This window comes from Oncorhynchus nerka, linkage group LG5, assembly GCF_034236695.1.
Source record: "Oncorhynchus nerka isolate Pitt River linkage group LG5, Oner_Uvic_2.0, whole genome shotgun sequence".
Classification (NCBI taxonomy): Eukaryota; Metazoa; Chordata; class Actinopteri; order Salmoniformes; family Salmonidae; genus Oncorhynchus; species Oncorhynchus nerka.
The window spans coordinates 48,261,087-48,286,876 of NC_088400.1; the positions used below are offsets into that span (position 1 = coordinate 48,261,087).

Genomic DNA, 25,790 nt, shown 5'->3' on the forward strand with positions numbered 1-25,790 from the left:
CCTTAGACCATGTTTTTCATGGCATGTGTTGGCCGTGTACTGGAGGCTGGAGTGAAAACAAGATAAAAATGTCTGGGTGTGTGAGAGGCATATATCCAGGAGCCCTGTGCAGGATGACCACAGTGCTGCACTATTATATGCAGCAAGGCTTGGGTATCTCATGCAGAACAGACCTCTATTACAAAATAGATTTTTATTTCAAGAGACCACCTGTATTACATAGAACCTGTGTTATCAGGTTCTTCGATTAATGATGGTTATTTCTAACCAGGAAATACAAATAAAAGGGCATCCTGAAGGGAATATTGTTTTATATGCCTTGGACTGCTAAGAGAGAAGGGCAACAAGCAGTGGAGCTGAGCGGCAACGGCAAAATGACACACTGGTTTTTATGGCATGGAGCAAAGAGAATTTATGGAACGGAGAAAAGAGATCCATACCTCAGCCAAAGTTCCACCCTTTAAGCTGTTGTGGTTGATCTCTGTCAGAAGAGGGGATAGTGCATGGTGTATCGTACAGACAGAGGGAGGAGAGAGACGTGGCAACACACTCACTGACACACCCACACACGCACCTGTCTCACATACAGTACATTCATGCAGGCATTACCGTCACTCTCTCTGTGGAATCGCTGGTGGCAGACAGTTTGTGCCAAGATGCCCTTTTCTGACTGGCTCCTGGTTGGCACTCTTCTGGCACTTGGAGGTAAAAGTTTAGTTCTAACTTCCTGTGATGATTGATGTAGGATTTATGTGCGAAATGCGAGAGGCTCTTGGTTTATATAGGGTACATTAGAATTTGCCATCTGCTGTTGGTTTCATGCCTGTTGGATAATTCATTGGAATATCTTTGAATGTCATTTGCCTGAGAATGAATCTAATGAGAATGACACTCTTATCAATGATTATGCATTCTGGCATGTTGTTGAGAAGTCAATCTTTTGATTGCTTCTATTTTCTTGATTGAGAGAACTATTGTGTTGCACTGGGATTTTATGAAAGGTATTATTATACACGATTTGTCTGGCTGCTCTCTTCTTTCTCTACTTGCAAGAGATTCTATAATTTGTCATTTTCTCACCATTGCATTTAGTCCTCATTTGCCTCTGGCTGCCCAGACTGTAATGTCTGATTAAAATCAGTAACTGAACAACAACATTGATCTAGAAACACGCTTACACAGCACTTTAATTGTCACTTTCCAAGGTCTCTTCCTCATTAGTTCTTTTCCCATTTCAGGAAGCTGGAATGTCGTTCGTGCAGACGGTGGGTCTGAGAGGAACTGCTCTGCAATCCCTCCGGTATGATTATCTAGCCCAGATTTAGTGCTGTTATACCATGTGTCCTTGTATACCACGTCCCTTCTTGGGGACTCAAATAAATGTGTAGTGAATGAGTGTCAGATCAGTCAATATGTAATCAGGTCAGACACAGAGTATGCAGCCCTGTTTTTACAAATCTAAGGTCCACTCATTGGCATAATAAGCCTCCACCCATATTTAAAAAGAGACTCCGAGCAGGCGTTCTGGTTAGAATCAGGTCCTCCCTGTCTATATCATTTGATGAATTCATATTTATTGATCCTAGATCAGCACATCTATTCTGAAACGCTTTATGAATATGGGCCAAGGAATCTACACTAAATATCACTCAATTCCACTGTTGTTTTACTTCACTCATTCTGTCTGGACAAATATTGGGGAACTTGAGTTTTGGATTCCAGGAAACTCTATTTTGAGAAATCCACCCATCGTGACTCTGACTATCACGTGAATCATGCATTCATGTCAGTAGGCGATTCACACAGATTTGAAGGTTGGAATTCAGCCCTCTGACTCTCTCTACTGTTTGTTCCAGTACCTGCCCTCCACCGTGGTCAACACTACCCTACGGCTGCAGGCCTTGAGGGAGGCTATGAGTTCTGTCAATGTCTCTGCCTATATCATCCCTGGGACAGACGCTCACCTGGTAGGAGTGTGTGTATGTACGCATATGTGTGCGCATGGTGAACGTGTGTGTGTGTGTGTGTGTGTGTGTGTGTGTGTGTGTGTGTGTGTGTGTGTGTGTGTGTGTGTGTGTGTGTGTGTGTTGTGTGTGGTGCTGACAACATGTGTATCTCCTACAGAGTGAGTACATCGCCCCACGTGATGCACGGATGGCTTTTATGACGGGTTTCACAGGCTCTGCAGGTAGATCTCCTAGATGTCCTTTCCTTCCTCCCTTCCTTTTTCTACCTTCCGCTCCTAATTCGCCTCCCCTCAGTTCTAAACTACCACCTCTCCTCCTGTCTCAATTTCAGTCCTTCCCATTCATCTCACCGTTCTACTTCTCAGTTCATTTCTCACCCCCCTCCTCCTCTTCCCTCCTCCTCCTTATCCTCTCCTACCTCCTAGTCCCACAATCATTTCACTCCCACCCTCCTCTCCAGATACCCTCTGTTCCACTCCTCCATCTTCACCGCTTCTCCTTCCCACATCCATCAGCTCCCTGCCCCCTCCCCCACCCTCTCAGAGCCATCGATGAGTGACAAATGAGCTGTGAATCAGGGAGCTTCCAAAGACCGATCAGCCTGGTCTCATAGACTAGACGTAACATAGTAAACTCAAACACTGAAATTAGTTTGAGATGTTACATTTGGTATGGTTACATAAGACAGGAGGTTACGTAAGGCAAAAAAATTAAAGGAGGGTGGTATAACGTGAACATCTAGAAACCCAAAGGTTGTCTGTTCAAATCTCATCAAGAATAACTTGAACAATTGCATATTAGCTAACCCTTTCCCTGACCTCAACCCATTAACCTAACTCCTAACCTTAACCCTATCCTTAACCCCTAGCTTAGCTAACATTAGCAACCTACCTAACGTTAGCTTTAGCCACCTAGCAAACATCAACAACAACAACTTGGAATTCGTAACATGTCAAATGTATTGCAAATTCGTAACATATTCTACAAATTGCAATTCATAGCATATCATACAAATTATAACTTGTAAAATATCAAATGAAATGGATGATGGACATCCACAAATGAATACATACCATACTAAATGGAGGGAGACAGATTTAGGTACACTACGTTAAGTCTACCCTTGAGTCCAGGTTGGACAGATTGATGGGGAGATCTATTCCTGGACTATTGCACTGACATAAACGGATGATCAATGCCATTTCTGTACTAGAGCTCAGGCAGATGAATAGATCATTCCAAGCACAGTTAAAATTTCTCCCCTGTGAATGAGAAAAGGTATTTTATAGTATTTTTTATTTTATATCCGGCAGATGTTCTGATTAGTCTGAGTCTGGCAGATTGCGATATACAGTGGGGCAAAAAAAGTATTTAGTCAGCCACCAATTGTGCAAGTTCTCCCACTTAAAAAGATGAGAGAGGCCTGTAATTTTCCTCATAGATACACTTCAACTATGACAGACAAAATGAGGAGAAAAAATCGAGAAAATCACATTGTGCTGCTGCTCCAGTTTCAACTGTTCTGCCTTATTATTATTCGACCATGCTGGTCATTTATGAACATTTGAACATCTTGGCCATGTTCTGTTATAATCTCCACCCGGCACAGCCAGAAGAGGACTGGCCACCCCACATAGCCTGGTTCCTCTCTAGGTTTCTTCCTAGGTTTTGGCCTTTCTAGGGAGTTTTTCCTAGCCACCGTGCTTCTACACCTGCATTGCTTGCTGTTTGGGGTTTTAGGCTGGGTTTCTGTACAGCACTTTGAGATATCAGCTGATGTACGAAGGGCTATATAAATACATTTGATTTGATTTGATTTGTATGATTTTTTATGAATTTATTTGCAAATTATGGCTGACTAAATACTTTTTTGCCCCACTGTATAAATAGAGGTCAACACCAGTATTACAAAGCTGTTATGATTGTGTTATGAAAATGCTTTGAATAATTTGTGATCATTTCTACTGTTGTACGTCCCTCTGGTATGTACTTGTCATATACAGTGCCTTCGGAAAGTATTTAGACCCCTTGACTTTTTCCACATTTCGGTACGTTACAGCCTTATTCTAGAACTGATTAAATCGTTTTTTCCCCCTCATCAAAAAAGCTTTAAAAAAACTGAAATATTAGATTTACATAAGTAATCAGACCCTTTACTCAGTACTTTGTTGAAGCACCTTTGGCAGTTGATTACAGCATTGAGTCTTCTTAGGTATGCCACTACAAGCTTGGCACACCTATATTTGGGTAGTTTATCCCATTCTTATCTGCAGATCCTCTCTAGCTCTGTCAGGTTGGATGGGGGAGTGTAGCTGCACGGCTATTTTCAGGTCTCTCCAAAGATGTTCGATCGGGGTTCAAGTCCGGGCTCTGGCTGGGCCACTCAAGGACATTCAGAAACTTGTCCCGAAACCACTCCTGCGTTGTCTTGGCAGCGTGCTTAGGGTCGTTATCCTGTTGGAAGGGGAAGCTTCACCCCGGTCTGATGTCCTGAGTGCTCTGGTGCAGGTTTTCATCAAGGATCTCTCTGTACTTTGCTCCGTTCATCTTGGCCTCGAACCTGACTAGTCTCCCAGTCCCTGCCACTGAAAAAAAATCCCACAGCATAATGCTGCCACCACCATAATTCCAGACGTGACGCTTGGCATTCATGCAAAATAGTTCAATCTTGGTTTCATCAGACCAGAGAATCTTGTTTCTCATGGTCTGAGAGTCTTTAGGTGCCTTTTGCCAAACTCCAAGCCTGCTGTCATGTGCCTTTCACTGAGGAGTGTCTTCCGTCTGGCCACTCTACCATAAAGGCCTGATTGGTGGAGTGCTGCAGAGATTATTGTCCTTCTGGAAGGTTCTCCCGTCTCCACAGAGGAACTCTGGAGCTCTGTCAGACTGACCATCGGGTTCTTGGTCACCTCCCAAGGCCCTTCTCCCCCGATTGCTCAGTTTGTCCGGGCGGCTAGCTCTAGGGGGAGTCTTGGTGGGTTCAAACTTCTTCCATTTAAGAATGATGGAGGCCACTGTGTTCTTGGGAACCTTCAATGCTGCAGAAATTTTTTAGTATCCTTCCCCAGATTTGTGCCTTGACATAATCCTGTCTCGGAGCTCTTACAGACAATTCCTTCAACCTCGTGGCTTGGTTTTTGCTCTGACATGCACTGTCAACTGTGGGACCTTATATAGACAGGTGTGTGCCTTTCCAAATCATGTCCAATCAACTGAATCACCAGTCAAGTTGTAGAAACATCTCAAGGATGACAAATGGAAACAGGATGCACCTGAGCTCAATTTCGAGGTTCATAGCAAAGGGTCTGAATACTTATGTAAATACTGTAAGGTAATTCTGTTTTTGAGGATTTAATCAATTTGAAAATGTTTCTAAAATAGGGAGTGTGATAGGGACTTGGAGATTAGTCAAGATTCAGGGAAAGTTGAACATAGCAAAGTACAGAGAGATCCTTGATCCAGAGCACTCAGGACCTCAGACTGGGGCAAAGGTTCACTTTCCAACAAGACAACGACAATGAGCACATAGCCAAGACAATGCAGAAGTGGATTCGGGACAAGTCTCTGAATGTCCTTGAGTGGCCCAGTCAGGGGACAGAGCTTGAGAGGATTTGCAGAGAAGAATGGGAGAAACTCCCCAAATACAGTTGTCCAAGCTTGTAGCGTCAAATCCAAAAAGACTTGAGGCTGTAATCGCTGCCAAAGGTGCTTCAACAAAGTACTGAGTAAAGGGTCTGAATAATTATGTAAATGTGATATTTCAGTTTTTTTTTTATACATTTGCAAACATTTCTGAAAACCTGTTTTTGCTTTGTTTTTATGGGGTATTGTGTAGATGGTTAAGAAAAAATCATATATTTCATCCATTTTAGAACAAGGCTGTAACTTAACAAAATGTTGAAAAAGTCAAGGGGTCTCAATACTTTGCGAATGCACTGTAAGTAAGTAACTCCCTCACGACGCCAGGACAGCGGAGTCAATCACCACCTTCCGGAGACACCTGAAACCCCACCTCTTTCAGGAATACCTAGAATAGGATAAAGTAATCCTTCTCACCCCCCCTTAAAATATTTAGATGCACTATTGTAAAGTGGCTGTTCCACTGGATGTCTTAAGGTGAACGCACCAATTTGTAAGTCGCTCTGGATAAGAGCGTCTGCTAAATGACTTAAATGTAATGAAATGTAAATGTAAGTTGCCTATGCATAAAAGAGTACCATAACTCTGACATGGCCACACATCATTGAAACTGAACACAACCCTCCATGATGTGTAATGTAACCCTCCCTCCCCAGGCACAGCAGTGGTCACCCTGAACAAGGCGGTCCTCTGGACAGACAGTCGCTACTGGGTCCAGGCTGAACGCCAAATGGACTGCAATTGGGAGCTGGAGAAAGATGGTAAGATGATTTGATGTGATTCATTAACCGATACCAATGGAGACAGCTCGTCTTACTGGGGTCCGACACATAACCAAACAATACATTACAGACAAAAGTCTTTACAATTTACATACGTTTAAAAACATGAACATGTCCTTTGTGTGTGTCGTTTGTGTGCATGAGACTGTATTGCAAAAAGAAGAGACTAGAGCTGCAGACTGTGTTGACTAGCCTAGAGCTGCAGACTGTGTTGACTAGACTAGAGCTGCAGACTGTGTTGACTAGACTAGAGCTACAGACTCTGTTGACTAGACTAGAGCTGCAGACTGTGTTGACTAGACTAGAGCTGCAGAATGTGTTGACTAGACTAGAGCTGCAGACTGTGTTGACTAGACTAGAGCTGCAGACTGTGTTGACTAGACTAGAGCTGCAGAATGTGTTGACTAGACTAGAGCTGCAGACTGTGTTGACTAGACTAGAGCTGCAGACTGTGTTGACTAGACTAGAGCTGCAGACTGTGTTGACTAGCCTAGAGCTGCAGACGGTGTTGCTTTCCTGTCTGCCTGATCCTCTCATTTCAAATGCCCATCTCTATCTGATGAAACTACAAAATGAGAAAGGAATTACAGTCACAAACACATACACAAAAAAAGTACACAGTGATGCAAGCCATCAATGAATCAATCAAATTAATTTTATGAAGCCCTTTTTATATCACCAGCAGCACAACGTTTTTTTACAGACACTGTACCCAGCCTACAACCCCAAAGAGCAAGCGATGCAGATGCAGAAGCACAGTGTCTAGGAAAAACTCCCTAGGACGCAATAACCTAGGAGAAACCTAGAAACCTAGTCTTCTTCTGGCTGTACCAGGTGGAGATTTATGGGTACATGCTGTAAGGCCAGATCTTTTTTTCAAAGCGTTCAAACGTTCATAGATGACCAGCTGGGTCAAATAATAACCATGGTGGCTGTAGGGGTCAAACAATTCAACACCTCGGGAGTCAATGTTAATTGGCTTTTCATAAACAAGCATTCAAAGTTTCAAAATGAAAGGTGCGGAGGGGGGTTAGCAGGAAGCAGAAGCAGGTAGGAAGTGAGGGGGTCGGGCAGCAGGTCTGGGATAAGGTAGCGCAAGCACACCCGGTGTATTGTCAAATATAAGTTTGAACAAAAACATAAATTCAACATGTAAAGTGCTGGTCCCTGTGTTTCATGACCTGAAATAAAAGATCCCAGAAATGTTCCATGCACACAAAAAGCTTATTTCTCTCAAATGTCGTGCACATTTCTTTGGGGAGCATTATATCCTTTGCCAAGGTGATCCATCCACCTGAAAGGTGTGGCATATCATACACAGGTTCACCTTGTGCCGGGGACAATAAAAATACACTCTAAAATGTGCAGTTTTGTCACAACACAATGTTTTGTCACAACACAGATGTCTCAAGTTGTGAGGGAACCAGAGCTGTTGCCAGATAATTTAACATGAATTTCTCTACCATAAGTCGCCTCCAACGTTGTTGGAGGGGGAAAAACTAATTATGATTGGTTGCGCCCCTGCCCAGTCATGCAAAATCCATAGATTATGGCCTGATGAATTTATTTCAATTGACTGTTCCTTATATGAACTGTAACTCAGCAACAATTTCAAATTTGTGTTCTTTTTTGTTCAGTGTATTATCATAATAGAGCTATGATAGAGGTAACCTTAAACAAACACATTGTCAAGGCTACCAAATGTCAAACATTAATTTATGTAATCTGAACAAATGAAACTGTCTCGGCAAGAAAGATGACTGTTGTGACAATGTTTACTCAAGCAAATGTTTGGTCTGTCCCATTGTTGCTTCTGCTCCACAGTGTCCATCAGCAGTATAGCTGACTGGCTGATTCGGGAGGTTTCGGACACTGATAACATCGGCTTTGACCCCTTCCTCTTCTCTATCCGTAAGGCAGTCCATAAAGATCCATGTCATACTTGACAGACTATGGCACTTTGGTTTAGCAAATAAGTATTCATGTACTATCAAATATATGGCACTATATATGCCACTTAGCAGATGCTTTGATCCAAAGTACAGTAAATGCATACAGTATATGCTGTGTATGCGATCCCTGCAGGATGTACCACTGTATAATGGTTGTCTTTTCCAACCCCATAGAAACCTATGAGTCCTACAGCTACAACCTAGTTCCAGCCAAGCTAATGCTGAAGTCCATCCCTGACAACCTGGTGGACAGTGTGTGGATAGACAGACCCCCCATCCCTCCTGATAACCTCATCCGCCTGCCCGACAGAGTCGTAGGTGTGTGTGTGCCACTGTCTATCCGTGTGTGTGTGTGAGTGTGTGTGTGTGATGAGTGTGTGAGTGAGCGAGTAAGTTACTGTGCAGTTCCCTTATCTCTGGGCTGATGAATAGATAAATACCGGCAAACAGTGCAGAAAGCCACAGGCTCACAAACTGTCATAAACATCCCATTTAACTGCTTATGGCTGGTAATCATTGCCGATTATTACTCTGTGGAAGGGGCGGAAATGAATGGGGTTGTTTCCATTAGTCTTGTCTCTGTGTGTTTCCCCTGATAATAAACACTTATAGTCAGTGCCTGACTTGGTTCAGAGCTGTCCTGAACGTGTACCAGCAAATCTAATTGTTGGGGAATTGGGTACCAGCTCCTCTATTTCAAACAAAGTAACCTATCCCTATCCCAGATTCGCATAGTGAAGCAAAACATGTTGATCAAATTGGAATGAAGACAAGATCTTCATTGAGTAGGAGAGTGGGCATTCATTTACTGATTCCCACTCTGTTCTACTTTATTTGACGCTAGTCTGTGGGTCTGAGAGTGACAGTAGGCTGTCCTGGGTGTGCAGGCTTTTGTTCAAGCCCTGGTCTAACCACATTGTAGGCTAAACATCATCTGCTCAACGGGACCTTGATAAGCAGACTTGAGTGTTTCGGGACTGTAATCATAAGCCAAGCCTGCACACCCAGGTGCTCTCCCGATGGAGGGTTGACCACATGTTGACATCATGTGACTAACTGTGCAGTTCTATGTGGGGGGGCTAAGTGCCTTTATCAAGGGAACAATGCCAGGAGGTGGTACGTCTACACTGGATCAGACACAGCAGCTTCCCCATGTCAATAATGCTTACTTTTGCATGTAGGCTATGATAATAATCATGGAAATTTGGTTAAAATGGCGAAGTCATGGAAAATGTGTTTAAACCATTAACAGTGAATAATCAGAGAGCTTTATAGCATAATGTCATCGGTGAATTTTGGTAATCATAGTCTAATGGACCGACTTGGAAAAAGACAGCTCCTGCACTTATTCCATCCCAAGTCATGCACTGCTGAGAGTTCTGTTTTTACCTTGTTTTCTGTTATCATGATTAGACAGCAGTAGTGATATGTGATTAAAATCACTGGGGGAAGCCAAACCAGGGTGAAAAAAGCCATATCACAACCTGTGTGTTGTGGTAATTGCGTTGTTTGCTCTATAACCTGGTAGTTCGTATGCCTTGCCACCGTGATATACTGTATAGGCCTAAGGCTGAGAGAATAAGAAGACAATGGCAGAATAAATTTGACCCACACCTTGTTTCATCACTAAACTGGAGAGCAACGTCTGTCTGAAGTCCACAAAGCGTATTGCAAGTAACAGATACATGACCTACAGCATGGTCAAGCAAGTTAATGTTTCCAACATTGTTGGACCACTAAACAACTGTTGATTTAGAACCATGGAGAGTTACAAAGAAAACAGGAGCTGCCTCCACAATTCCCATCACCATTTCAACTTCAACATTTCAACATCATCAAATCACGTATGCTTAGTCTAATATAGTGACAACTAAAATATACCAAAAACAATTTAGTCCAATCAACGTAAGCTAAATATGATGTGGCTGTCCATGGTTCTGATTTCTGTGTGTGTGTGTGTGTGTGTGTGTGTGCGTGCGTGCAAGTAGAAAAAACATGTTGACTCACCCTACTTGTAGAGAAACGCAAATGCCATCCTCCTCTCTTTCATGTTGATGAAATGGTCTATCACTCTGTCATACAATACACGCTTTTATTTTTTGTTGTCCTAGGGTGTCTGGCTAAAATGCTTGCTCGCTAGCCTAACTTCCTTTCATGGGCAACGTTAGCTAGCTAGCATTAGCCTTCTACATTTAAATTTTAGCCATTTAGCAGACACTCGTATCCAGAGCTACATATTCAACTTCCATCCTCTCAGGCCAGGGGCACATTATGTGAATATATGGTTGGATCATAATCACCGTTATAATCATTGGCCAGTACGGAGAATTAGAGGTTAAACATGTTTGTATTTTATTAAGTAAAACCACAAGTCCAAATCCCTATCTCCATCTATTGCTAATTTAGGAAAGGGCCTATTTTAGCTAGCTAGCTAGCCAGTTTACTTTAGCTCAACGCTGATAGGCTATTCTTTTATACTTTTTTTAATCAAGGAAGCTCGCTAGCTTCCCGTGCATTCAATGCTACAGGCGGCAACAACGTCATACTCTTTTTGACCAGACAGAATCAGATAGAGGACCCACAAATACAGAAAAAGAGAGGCACTATTTCACTAGCTCGGATGCTTTTCCTGGTGAGATAGATTCAGCCTCTTCAAAATTGAAGGAAAATCATAAAACACAGAGAGACGAAAGATAAAAAATATTGGTCACTTTGCTGGGGAAACCTGGCTTCCCTTGGCATCCACGAATACACTCCACTGTTAGACAGTAAGTAAATGGAGGGATCATAAAACAAAATGGCCTTTATGGTGACCCAGAGTCTGATTGTGTTTTCTCATCTGGCGCCGACACACACCCGTTTGACAGAGAGGACCTGGCAGATGAAAGTGGAACACATACGGACTCAGATGAGAAACAATCCTTACAAGCCCACAGCGGTCCTGCTCTCTGCTCTTGATGAGACTGCCTGTAAGACGCCTGGACACTCCACATTCATATCCATTAACTTAACACTTCATTACTTGAAGTCCTCATCAAAGTCTTCTTATCTGCTCTGTTCCAGGGCTGTTTAATCTGCGCGGTAGTGATGTCCCCTACAACCCCTTCTTCTACTCCTATACACTGCTGACCTTGAATGAGATCTGGTGAGTCTGAAGTCCCAGTCCGCATTGCTTTGCAGTGCTCAAACGTGCCCCTTTGTGCGCCATAAAATTTGCTCATTCATTTTTTTCTCTCCCTCTCAGGTTGTTTGTACACAAAGACAGAGTGACAGAAGACTTGAAGTTATACCTGCAATCCACTTGTTTCCACCTGGCCCACTGTGTGAAGTTGTTAGAATATGAACAGGTGCGGGTAATGCTGAAGAACTACATGACCACATATGGTGTGAAGGTGTGGATTGGAACAGAGTACACCAACTACGCCCTGTACGAGCTCATCACTCCAGAGGTGAGGACAGGGGTGGGGATATTAACCTATTATTAAACTCCTCACTGGCTGGGAATGGTCCATTGAATGTGTGGTATATTTATTTATCACACCTCCCTACACTTTACTGTGGAAGAAAGTTGTTGTTGTGTCGCATTTCATGTACATGAGTAGGAACTGAGAGTATTAAAACCATATTGCTCTACCCCTTTGTTTTAGGAGAAGTTACTGACCAGTGCCTACTCTCCGGTGCTGACCACTAAAGCGGTGAAGGACGAGACAGAGCAGCGCATCCTGAGAGATGCTCATGTATGTGACACACACTATTCAAAATCCTATTTTCCCTAACCCTAACCCTTAACCCAAAACCTTAACCACAAATCCTAAACCTAACCTTTAAGCCTAAAATAGCATTTTAACAAATTCAAGACATGAAAAAAGTCCTGACTTTTCAAAACTATTCTTGTTTTCCTACCTTGTCAGGATGTTATGGTCCTGATAAGGAAGAAGAACGGACGGACGGACGGACGGACGGACGGACGGACGGACGGACGGACGGACGGACGGACGGACGGACGGACAGACAGACAGACAGACAGACAGACAGACAGACAGACAGACAGACAGACAGACAGACAGACAGACAGACAGACAGACAGACAGACAGACAGACAGAGCTGGAGACTCAAGACTCCCTATTCCCTCTCTGTATTGAGTTGTGCTCTTATTAAGCCATAAAGTCTTACAACAGCAACGCTGGTGGCTCCAATAGCTCTTCAGATGTGTTATCAGTTCATCTTGACAAGCCATACTTTTCCATATTGGGATTGTTATATTGGAGGCAAGATTGCATACATTAACCCTTCATGGTATATCCTGTCTAAGATTCTGTCTTCTATCCATCACCATTAAAGTCAGCTTTTATGATTGGCACCAATAAAGCCCTTAAATGTATGGTTCTTATACGGGTGTGTTATTATAAATTCCTCCATTCCTGCCGTCATGGCTGTCAGCTAATGGGGATCCAGATAAAGATCCAGATCTGAGCGCGGCAGTAAGATATGACAGACTGTTGTCATGGCATTCACATTTAATATGGGCCAAAATGTCAATGTGGTTGGATGAATTATGACTCTGGATGGACGTTGTCCTTTGAATCAGATCTAGCAATCAGCTTACACACCTTAACCTCAGCCCTTACACACCCTAACCTCAACCCTTACACACCCTTACCTAAAACATTACACACCCTAACCTCAACCATTACACAGCCTAACCTCAACCATTACACACCCGAACTTAAACCATTACCCACCCTAACCTCAACCATTACACACCCTAACCTCAACCATTACACACCCTAACCTCAACCATTACACACCCTAACCTCAACCATTACACACCCTAACCTCAACCATTACACACCCTAACCTCAACCATTACACACCCTAACTTAAACCATTACAAATCCTAACCTCCACCAGCTTGAAAATCCTAACCTGTGGGAAAAAACGGAATGCTGATCTGAGATCAGGGGCCGTATGTATCAAATATCTCAGAATAGGAGTTCTGATTTAGGATCAGTATTATCTTTTAGATCACAGTTAATAAGATTACATGAATCTGATCCTAGATCAGCAGTCCTACTTTGAGACGCTTGAAACATACAGCCCCAGAGTTCAAGGGTAACGTCATCCTACTTCTCAGTTGTAATAGGAGAATACCTCGTGTGGTCTGATTGTCCTCCCTTGCTCTCCTTAGGTGAGGGATGCCGTAGCAGTCATACAGCTACTGATGTGGCTGGAAAAAGTTGTACCAGAGGGGAAAGAGACAGAGATGACAGCAGCATATTACGTCAATGAGTGTCGCAGGTGGGGAGAAGACACTCACACACACACACATGCATGTATGCACACAAACGCAAGCACACACACACTTAATCGCTAACACTATCTTTGACACTTGACAGCAAGCAGAAGGACAGCAGGGGGCCAAGCTTTGAAACCATATCTGCCAGTGGGCCCAATGCTGCTCTGGCCCATTATAGGTATCTAGAGCTTTCCTTTTCCACCTAGTCTCCTAATGGTTTTTGCTTAGTATCTGCCTCACAGTACCACTAACTATTGTTTTGTCACAAACATTGTATTATAGCCCTTCTAATGCAACTAGCAGAAAGCTTACTGTTGATGAGATGTACCTGGTGGACTCCGGTGGCCAGTATCTGTGAGTAGAGAAGCTTATTCACTATAGCTGAGAATGTAGTTATCACCATAGAATTACAAATAACACATTATATTAGTAATTTAATAGGATCTCCATGGTAAATATTTGCAGTTTATTCTTCAGTTATTATCCACATTGATTCAAATGTGAGCCATGACTTGTTCTTCTTGTGACCATAGAGATGGGACCACTGACATCACACGAACTGTTCACTGGGGGATCCCCACCGACATGCAGAAGGTACAGGTGGCCCTATGGGGCCTTATATATATAAGGGATGGGCAACTTTGACAGGGGTGGGGGACACAAAAAATCTGAACTCATCACGAGGGGCCGGAGTGGCTTGCGGGTCTGCGTACCCACATCCATACCCGCAGTCGGAGCCGGCCCTAGCCTTTTGGGGGCCCAAGTGAAATTGTGTTACCTCCGTCAAATGAATATGTAGATATATACCTTTATACCTGATATATAACTTTATGTCGCCTATAGTTATTTCATATGTCTATTCTCATCATTTCAAACCAATTCTCTGATCTACACCGTTCTCTCACTCCAAAGGAGGCCTTCACTCGTGTGCTCATGGGAAATATTGAAATCTCTCGGACCATCTTCCCCTCAGGGACAAAAGGTGAGTGCAATGCAGTGTACAACTGCACAGAAGCAGATGCTCATTCACGTCACACTGTCAGAGGCTACTACTGGTGGATATGTAAAAGCACACGTGCAATGTCCTATACAACCACAAGAGGGAACTATTTTTTCACTAGTCCATTAGCAAGGTGATTTTGTGCTTATTTTACACAAAGTACATTGTGTCTGTTTGAGGCCCTGTTTGAAGAACAGTTTGAAAATACATCTTTCCTTCTTTGAGATCGCTGATCTGACATGACTGAAAGGTATATTACAAGCATTTCGCTGCACCCGCAATAATATCTGCTAAACACGTGAATGTGACCAATACAATTTGATTTGATGAGGGAATCTTTACTTTCACGCTTGTGTTAAATCAGTAATTACTTCAAGAGAGGAAGGAAAAATACATGTTTTAAAGTGTGCAAACAAGAAGTGGTTGTAAAGGTTTGGAGGATGTTTGACACCAGGGCACATTAACGCTTTTGTTTATCAACAGGTGTAAACATGGAGATGCTGGGGCGCCGGGCATTGTGGGAAGTGGGCCTGAACTACGGCCACGGGACGGGTCACGGCGTGGGAAACTACTTTGGTGTCCATGAATGTACAATTGCTTTACTTATTGTTCATTTTGAATCTTTAGTATCTTTTTATGATACTGATATTCAGAGTTGTTTTAATTTCATTGTAGCAATCACACTGTTTTATTTTCTCTTTTTTTTTTAAATTTTTTTATTCTCAATGCTAAAAAAAATCCTTGAATCCACTATTGAAAATAACAGAAGGAAATTAATGTAGCTGGTACAGTATGTAACCATATATTTTTTGGATTTGACTAGTCTCAATTCCGTCACAGGGCCTGTTGGCTTTCAGGGCAATAACATTCCATTCCGGGAAGGCATGTTCACGTCTATAGGTAAGATCTCACCAAGTCAAATTTGTGTCCTTATCTTCAATTAACATCTTGAGGTTTGTCACAAAGGTTCATTTAGATTTTTTAGCTGCCTTTTTGACTTGAATGAATAGGAAGAGAATGGAGACCTTTATTTCATGAGCAGGTTTTATCTCTTCCAGAACCAGGATATTACAAGGAAAATGACTTTGGGATCCGTATTGAAGATGTTGTCGTCATCGTGCCAGCTCACACAAAGGTAGATAAACTATTGAACTACAGCGTTTTTATTTAACATGTGGAAATATCAGATAAGTGTGGGTAAATATGAATAACATTTAACAATGATGGGGAAGTATTAAAGCGGTGGAAAGATTCTAGCTATCCATAATATGACGTCAATTGTCAGATGTAAAATGTCTGACATCTACGGTGCATTTGCAAAGTTTTCAAACCCCTTGACTTTCTCCACATTTGGTTAAGTTACAGCCTAAAATGGATTAAATTTATTAAAAATTAAAAACAGAAATACCTTATTTACATAAGTATTCAGACCCTTTGCTATGAGACTCGAAATTGAGCGCAGGCGCATCCTGTTTCCATTTATCATCCTTGAGATGTTTCTATGACTTTATTGGAGTCCACCTGTGGTAAATTCAATTGATTGCACATGATTTGGAAAGGCACACACCTGTCTATATAAGGTCCCACAGTTGACAGTGCATGTCAGAGCAAAAACTAAGCCACAAGGTCGAAGGAATTGTTCGTAGAGCTCCGAGACAGGATTATGTCAAGGCACAAATCTGGGGAAGGATACTAAAACATTTCTGCAGCATTGAAGGTCCCCAAGAACACAGTAGCCTCCATCATTCATAAATGGAAGAAGTTTGGAATCACCAAGACACTTCCTAGACCTGGCTGCCCGGCAAACTGAGCAATCGGGGGAGAATGGCATTGGTCAGGAAGGTGACCAGGAACCCGATGGTCACTCTGACAGAGCTCCAGAGTTTCTCTGTGGAGATGGTCAACCATCTCTGTAGCACTCCACCGATCAGGCCTTTATGGTAGAGTGGCCAGACGGAAGCCACTCCTCAGTAAAAAGCACATGACAGCCAACTTGGAGTTTGCCAAAAGTCAACTAAAGACCATGAGACACAAGAAGCTCTGGTCTGGTGAAACCAAGATTGAACTATTTGGCCTGAATGCCAAGCGTCACGTCTGGAGGAAACCTGGCACCATCCCTGCGGTGAAGGATGGTAGTGGCAGCATCATGCTGTGGGGATGTTTATCAGTGATAGGGACTGGGATACTAGTCAGGATCTTGGGAATGATGAATGGAGCAAAGTACAGAGAGAGCCTTGATCCAGAGCACTCAGGACCTCAGACTGGGGCAAAGGTTCACCTTCCAACAGGACAACGACCATAAGCACATAGCCAAGATAATGCAGATGTGGCTTCGGGACAAGTCTCTGAATGTCCTTGAGTGGCCCAGCCAGGGGACAGAGTTTGAGAGGATCTGCAGAGAAGAATGGGAGAAACTCCCCAAGTACAGGTGTGCCAAGCTTGTAGAGTCAAACCCAAGAAGAATCGACGCTGTAATTGCTGCCAAAGGTGCTTCAACAAAGTACTAAGTAAAGGGTCTGAATACTTATGTAAATGTAACATTTCAGTTTTTTATTTTATACATTTGCAAACATTTCTAAAAACCTGTTTTCGCTTTGTCATTATGGGGTATTGGGTGTAGATTTATGAGGAAAAAAATGTATTTAATCAATTTTAGAATAAGACTGTAAAGTATCAAAATGTGGAAAAAGTCAAGGGGTCTGAATACTTTCTGAATGCACAGTATGTGTCTCCAAATGTGTGATTTTTACATGTGAAGTGTCAGAAAATCACGTGTTTCACGTGTGAAATCGGCTTCGTGAGACGTGAGTTTTCCATAAGGGATGTCAAAGGTTGTGTTCCAGGCTGACTTCATGCATTGTATCAACCAATAGTTGTGTGCCACGTCATGCAGTCCGACATCAGATTACTATATTAAATGCTGATACGTTAAACACATTTGTATTTATAAGCGATCCCCATTAGCTGCTGCCGCTAGTCTTCCTGGGGTCCAAACACATTAAGGCACTTACATCACAAAGTGCAATAGTTGTGAGATCTGGCATGTTTCTGCAATGTAGTCCGCTAGGAATGTGTCCAAAGGCGGACAATCGTTGACTTTCTGCCCTTTGTGTATTTTTCTCCTGCAGTATGGCCATAATTACCTGACCTTTGAGACCGTATCATTAGTCCCGTATGACAGGAAGCTGATTGACACCTCTCTCATGAGCCCTCAACAGGTAAGAAACACACGATGTGTTGACACTTAACTTGTACGCGCTGTCATGAGGCCTTACTTGCTGTAATGACAGCAGATATCATAGAGTAAACACATAATCAGCAGTCATGATAAAACATCCTCACCACCATCACAGCTAGTGTCAGCTCAATTAACAACTGAACTAAGACTGACATGATGCCCATCATTCAATTACATATTTAATGTAATTTAATTTCCTTCATTCATTTCCTTTATTATATTTGTTATGTATTATGTAAAATGACAAAAAGGGGTCAGTGGAGACTGCAACATTGGAGTTACTATGTGTGTATATGATCTCTGTTATGCACGTTAGGTCATTATTATGACTGCATTATAGTATGACTGAAGGTTCAAAAACATTGAACGGTTCAATTCTCAAGGACATCTAGTATGATAGCATGAGGTAAATACACATTCGACTGACAGGTTGAGGTGTATTCATGCTGACAGTGTGGGTTTCCTCTGAAAATCCCCCTCATAGTTAACAGGCAGCTTCCAAGACCTGCAAGTTTTTTTTTTTTTTTGAAACCACGTATGACGTTTATCAGCAGTGAAATTACTAACTATCCGAGGTCTTAGAGAAAACAAAGCCAGCACTTTCATTTTGTACATGTAGCCTGATCTGTAATCTATTCGTGTTTATGTTCAGCCGTGCTACTTTTTAAAAAATGGTATCTTGTATGTTGGTCATTTTAGAAACAGCACTCATATATTATTGCAGTTTGAATAAAGTACACCTGTCGCTCAAAGTGAATCTCACACTACTTCTGTACACACACATAGGACTACCGTAAAAGCCAAAACGAGTCACATATGACCTGCAGTACCAGTCAAAAGTTTGGACACACCTACTCATTCAAGGGTTTTTATTTATTTAGACTATTTTCTAACATTTTAGAATAATAGTGAAGACATCAAACTATGAAGCAACACATATGGAATCAAGTAGTAAACAAAAAAGAGTTCTAGGCAGAGTTGCATAGAAAAAGCCATATCTCAGACTGGCCAATAAAAAGAAAACACTGGACAGAGATATGGATTTTTCTTTGCAACTCGGCCTAAAAGGCCAGTCGCCTCTTCACTGTTGGCGTTCAGACTGGTGTTTTGCGGGTACTATTTAATGAAGCTGCCAGTTGAGGACTTGTGAGGTGTCTGTTTCTCAAACTAGACACTCTAATGTACTTGTCCTCTTGCTCAGTTGTGCACCGGGGCCTCCCTCTCCCATTTTGAGCCTGTAATCGAACCCACAAATGTTGATGCTCCAGATACTCAACTAGTCTAAAGAAGTTGTATTGCTTCTTTAATCAGAACAACAGTTTTCAGCTGTGCTAACATAATTGCAAAAGGGTTTTCTAATGATCAATTAGCCTTTTAAAATGATAAACTTGGATTAGCTAACACAATGTGCCATTGGAACACTGGAGTGACAGTTGCTGATAATGGGCCTCTGTACGCCTATTTAGATATTCCATAAAAAAATCTGCCATTTCCAGCTAGTCATTTACAACATGAACAATGTATTTCTGTATTTCTGATCAATTTGATGTTATTTAAATGGTCAAAAAATGGCTTTTCTTTCAAACACAGGGACATTTTTAAGTGACCCCAAACTTTTGAACGCTAGTGTATGTGGGAACTCTGTTGGAAAACTGTTAGAAAAGCATTCCAGGTGACTAATTCATTAAGCTGGTTGAGAGAATGCCAAGAGTGTGCAAAACTGCCATCAAGGCATAGGGTGACTACTTTGAAGAAACTAAAATATAAAATATATTTTGATTTGTTTAACACTTTTTGGTTACTACTTACTACATGATTCCATATGTTTTATGTAATAGTTTTGATGTCTTCACTATTATTCTACAATGTAGAACAGGGAAACACATCCATCATGCATAATGATGATGTATATGGGTATGATATTCTAGCTTGCTACATTTTCAGATATTACTCATTTCTAATTTTGACAGAAAGTGGTTTCATTTCAAGCTAAAGAGTACTGTTAGCTAGCTAAGTAACGTTAGCTGGCTAGCTCCCTAGCTAACATTACGTGTATGACGTTATTATTTGGGGTGTTAAGCATGTTCCAGTTTAGGTCGCCTAGCAGCACGAGCTCTGAAGATAGATGGGGGGCAATCAGTTCACATATGGTGTCCAGAGCACAGCTGGGGGCAGAGGGTGGTCTATAGCAGGCGGCAACGGTGAGAGACTTGTTTTTAGAGAGGTGGATTTTTAAAAGTAGAAGTTCAAATTGTTTGGGTACAGACCTGGATAGTAGGACAGAACTCTGCAGGCTCTTTGCAGTAGATTGCAACACCGCCCCTTTGGCAGTTCTATCTTGTCTGAAAATGTTGTAGTTTGGAATTAAAATTTCTGAATTTTTGGTGGTCTTCCTAAACCAGGATTCAGACACAGCTAGAACATCCGGGTTGGCAGAGTGTGCTAAAGCAGTGAATAGAACAAACTTAGGGAGGAGGCTTCTAATGTTAACATGCATGAAACCAAGGCTATTACGGTTACAGAAGTCGTCAAAAGAGAGCGCCTGGGGAATAGGAGTGGAGCTAGGCACTGCAGGGCCTGGATTCACCTCTACATCGCCAGAGGAACATAGGAGGAGTAGAATAAGGGTGCGGCTAAAAGCAATAAGAATTGGTCGTCTAGAAAGTCTGGAACAGAGAGTAAAAGGAGGTTTCTGGGGGCGATAAAAATAGCATCAAGGTATAATGTACAGACAAAGATATGGTAGGATGTGAATACAGTGGAGGGAAACCTAGGTATTGAGTGATGAAGAGAGAGATATTGTCTCTAGAAACATCATTGAAACCAGGAGATAGGCAGGGGTTACAGGGAGAAGCTTCTTCTTGAGTGGACAGCTTGATGAAAACCAGTCAATATTCAGGTCCCCGAGAAATTAGACCTCTGTTTACATCACACTACATTATCAAGCATTTCCCACATTATTTAGATATTGACTGTTAGCACATGGTGACCTATAGCAATAACCCAAAAGAAAAGACTTTAGATGTGCCAGGTGACCCTGCAAACTCAACACTTCAATAACACTTGACATAGAATCTTCTTTAAGCATTTAGGGCTCCCGAGTGGTGCAGCGGTCTAAGGCACTGCATCTTAGTGCTAGAGGCATCACTACAGACCCTGGATAGATCCCGGGCTGTAACACAACCAGCCGTGATCGGGAGTCCCATGGAGCGGCGCACAATTGGCCCAGAGTTGTTTGGGTTAGGGGAAGGTTTGGCTGGGGTAGGCAGGCATTGTAAAATAAGAATTTGTTGTGACTTGCCTAGTTAAATAAAGGTTAATAAATTACATGGATATGTATCTGAATTGACTAACCTTCATCTCTTAAAGTAATGATGGACTGTCATTTCTCTTTGCTTATTTGAGCATAATATGGATTTGGTAATTTACCAAATAGGGCTATCACCCCTAACTTGTCACAACACAACTGATTGGCTCAAACGCATGAAGAAGGAAAGAAATTCCACAAATGAACTATTAACAACGCACACCTGTTAATTGAAATGCATTCCAGGTGACTACCTCATTGTGGCGATGTGCGCTGAGCATCAGGAAGCAAGTTCAGGGAGTGAGTGTTTTAATAAATAAACATAACATAAGAAACATGAACAACGCACAGACATAACACAGAAAAAATAATGCCTGGGGAAGGAACCAAAGGGAGTGACATATACAGTGGGGCAAAAAAGTATTTAGTCAGCCACCAATTGTGCAAGTTCTCCCACTTAAAAAGATGAGAGAGGCCTGTAATTTTCATCATAGGTACACTTCAACTATAACAGACAAAATGAGGGGGGAAAAATCCAGAAAATCACATTGTAGGATTTTTATGAATTTATTTGCAAATTATGGTGGAAAAAATAAGTATTTGGTCAATAACAAAAGTTTTTTTGTATAACCTTTGTTGGCAATGACAGACGTCAAACGTTTTCTGTAAGTCTTCACAAGGTTTTCACACACTGTTGCTGGTATTTTGGCCCATTCCTCCATGCAGATCTTCTCTAGAGCAGTGATGTTTTGGGGCTGTTGCTGGGCAACACAGACTTTCAACTCCCTCCCTCTATGGGGTTGAGATCTGGAGACTGGCTAGGCCACTCCAGGACCTTGAAATGCTTCTTACGAAGCCACTCCTTCGTTGCCCGGGCGGTGTATTTGGGATCATTGTCATGCTGAAAGACCCAGCCACGTTTCATCTTCAATGCCCTTGCTGATGGAAGGAGGTTTTCACTCAAAATATCACGATACATGGCCCCATTCATTCTTTCCTTTACACGGATCAGTCGTCCTGGTCCCTTCATCTGACCATATGACATTCTCCCAATCTTCTTCTGGATCATCCAAATGTTCTCTAGCAAACTTCAGACAGGCCTGGACATGTACTGGCTTAAGCAGGGGGACACGTCTTGCACTGCAGGATTTGAGTTCCTGGCGGCGTAGTGCATTACTGATGGTAGGCTTTGTTACTTTGGAGGTGACTCTGCAGGTCATTCACTAGGTCCCCCCATGTGGTTCTGGGATTTTTGCTCACCGTTCTTGTGATCATTTTGACCCCACGGGGTGAGATCTTGCGTGGAGCCCCAGGTCGAGGGAGATTATCAGTGGTCTTGTATGTCTTCCATTTCCTAACAATTGCTCCCACAGTTGATTTCTTCAAATCAAGCTGCTTACCTATTGCAGATTCAGTCTTCCCAGCCTGGTGCAGGTCTTAAATTTAGTTTCTGGTGTCCTTTGACAGCTCTTTGGTCTTGGCCATAGTGGAGTTTGGAGTGTGACTGTTTGAGGTTGTGGACAGGTGTCTTTTATACTGATAACAAGTTCAAACAGGTGCCATGAATACAGGTAATGAGTGGAGGACAGAGGAGCCTCTTAAACAATAAGTTACAGGACTGTGAGAGCCAGAAATCTTGCTTGTTTGTAGGTGGCCAAATACTTATTTTCCACCATAATTTGCAAATAAATTCATTAAAAATCCTACAATGTGATTTTCTTTTCTCATTTTGTCATAGTTGAAGTGTACTTATGATGAAAAGTACAGGCCTCTCTCATCTTTTTAAGTGGGAGAACTTGCACAATTGGTGGCTGACTAAATACCTTTTTGCCCCACTGTATAGGGAAGGTAATCAAGGAGGTGATGGAGTCCAGGTAAGTCTGATGACGCTCAGGTGTGCTTAACCATGGTGACAGGTGTGCGCCATAACGAGCAGCCTGGTGACCTAGAAACCAGAGAGGGTGCACACGTGACACTCATGAAGCTGGTTGAGATAAGGCCAAGAGTGTGCAAAGCTGTCATCAAGACAAAGAGTGGCTACTTTGAAGAATCTCAAATATAAAATATTTTTTGATTTGTTTAACACTTCTTTTGGTTACTACATGATTCCATATGTGTTATTTCATAGTTTTGATGTCTTCACTATTATTATACAATGGATGAAATAGTAAAAAATAAAGAAAAACCCTTGAATGAGTAGGCGTGTCCAAGCTTTTGACTGACACTGTATACAGCAACACCTCACCCATAAGCATTCCTGTCTCTTCTATAGGTGTTATATCCTTGTATTGCTACAGCTCTGTCATCAAATGAATGATCTAGTGAGTCCTAGAAATGGCTAATATATTAATTTTATCTTATGTTAGCAAGTTATTGATTTCACTAACCTTATTTCTAAGGCTACATATATTAATATGGGCTATTTTCAGCTCTTTCCTGGGTAACTTATCAGGGATAGACATGGAAAAGAGCCAAGATATATATATATATATATATACACACACATACATTCATTGTGTGTGTATATGTGCGTGCATGTCAGTGGCTGTAGGTGACGTTTAAGATTAGGGAGAACTATTATTTTTTTATGAGCATGGCCTTATTTCTACTACAGCATATTGGATGACTGTCATTCATATTCCATTCACCCAGCTCAATGTAACATCAATAGGTTTAGGCTACTACCTGATACTCTCATTTTCCCTGTACCCATCATGAGGTTACTACAACCTAAAAAGTTTACAACGTAGGTGCATTGGTCGAGAGAAACATTTTAGTAATCGAGGTGACAGACAGTGACACATTTAATACTGCTTTGCACACTCTTGCCTGCATCTAGCTGATCTAGGGTGTAATCATTAGTCCAGCAGTTCTAAATTCGTTTCTATTGGACAAATTCAGGTATGTTTATCCCCATTTCTTTCCATTTACTTCCATTTAAGAAACATTTTTCAACAGAATCGGTGGAATGAATACACCCCTGATCACATGCAAACACGGTTAACTTTCATAGGAGCCACATACTGTACAAACAGCGTGGACATTTGCTCATTGTAGAATTCCTTCTTGCATCTAAGCACTCTGGCAATACAGTTATAAAACCAAAAGCTTACCTTGACTTGGAAGAGTTCCAGTGTTGGATAACCATAGCCATAGCAATAGCATCCCTCTTTGTTTGAGCCGGGTGTTTGAGTAGGATAAACTAGCTAGTTGCATGTGTTAGCTAAGTGAAAGTAAAACAAAATATAATTCAATATCTCTTTTGCTTCTCCTTTATTTTTAAAGAAATGAATTTGTTCAAAACTGTTCCTCTATTGTCTTTCTCTCTCTTTGAGTCAACTACTCTCCAGATTTTATGCACTGCAGTGCTAGCTAGCTGTAGCTTATGTTTTTAGTACTAGATTCATTCGAAAGATCCTTTGATTGGGTGGACGACATGTCAGTTCATGCTGCAAGAGCTCTGATAGGTTGGAGGACGTCCTCCGAAAGTTGCCATAATTACTGTGTAAGTCTATGGAAGGGGGAGAGAGCCATGAGCCTCCTAGGTTTTGTATTGAAGTCAATGCACCCAGAAGATGACGGAATCGAGCTGTCCTCTGGTTACACCATGGTGCTACCCTACAGAGTACTGTTGAGGCCACTGCAGACCTTCATTACAAAAAGTGTGTTTTAATGAATTATTTGGTGATGTGAATATATTTAGTATAGTTTTATCTAAAAGGGATAACTTTTTTAATGTTTCAGTATTTTTATGAAATTCACTGAGAAGGATGGTCCGTCCTCCCCTTCCTCCTCTGAGGAGCCTTCACTCGTGCATGTGGCATGTGTGAGTGCATGTATGTGTGTCCGTGCCAGCTTACTGTGGTGTGTGGCACTGGGTTGCTGCTCATTTGTGTCTGTGCCCCAATGACCCAGTCTCCATTGTTCTCCCCTTCAGCTGCAGTGGCTGGATAATTATTACCTGACCATACGTGAGCTAATGGGGGCTGAGCTGGACAGGCAGGGCCTGACAGAGGAGAAGAAATGGATGCTGAAGCACACAGTGCCTTTCCAGAGTGCCACTGCTTCTGCTGCCGTCTCCTCCCTCAGCCTGACCCTCACCGCCTTGGCCACCGCCCTCCTCCACATCCTCCTCTGAGGAGCCTCCATCCCTCACTCCACTTCTCCCACCATCTCTCAGTCCTTCTCTCCCTTCATCTCATCGCACTCTCATCGCATCTTTTATGGCTAGTATTATTATCTTAGCTGTCAACCTATGCAGTGCCTGTGCATAGTAAATGTATTGTTGTCGTTCAATGTTTGATTTCAATTCATGTTTGATTAGTACCTTTTAGTTTATTTCAATTTGTTTATTTCATTATTTGGTGAATATGTTCAGATGGTTTGTTTTGTCATTTTTTTATGTGTCCAACCTCTGTGTTTCGAATCAGTTTTTTAATTTGCATCCCAAAAGGGTGTCTTGGCTGTAGACAGTGTAAATTGATTTGTAATTTATTAAAAGAGGATTATTTGAAAGTTTGAGTACCATTTTGTTAACTGACCTGTTGTTCACTACTTACTTTATGTGTAGAATGATGCATATCAAGCATTCTGTACTTTGTCCCTGAA

At 42.0% G+C, this 25,790-nt stretch overlaps 1 protein-coding gene across 1 annotated transcript; it reads left to right on the plus strand.

Moving 5' to 3' along the window:
- The first annotated feature begins 520 nt into the window (after window positions 1–520).
- xpnpep2 (X-prolyl aminopeptidase (aminopeptidase P) 2, membrane-bound) lies at window positions 521–25,697 on the plus strand. Its single transcript, XM_029660094.2, has 21 exons — window positions 521–705; window positions 1,239–1,300; window positions 1,857–1,967; window positions 2,125–2,188; window positions 6,263–6,367; window positions 8,213–8,299; window positions 8,515–8,658; window positions 11,208–11,309; window positions 11,404–11,485; window positions 11,585–11,789; window positions 11,988–12,077; window positions 13,530–13,639; window positions 13,738–13,815; window positions 13,920–13,991; window positions 14,171–14,231; window positions 14,550–14,619; window positions 15,121–15,225; window positions 15,478–15,537; window positions 15,696–15,772; window positions 17,766–17,855; window positions 25,120–25,697. Exons 1-21 carry the CDS (start codon window positions 597–599, stop codon window positions 25,318–25,320), a joined length of 2,085 nt encoding a protein of 694 aa, XP_029515954.1. The 5' UTR covers window positions 521–596; the 3' UTR covers window positions 25,321–25,697.
- Window positions 25,698–25,790: the final 93 nt, after the last annotated feature.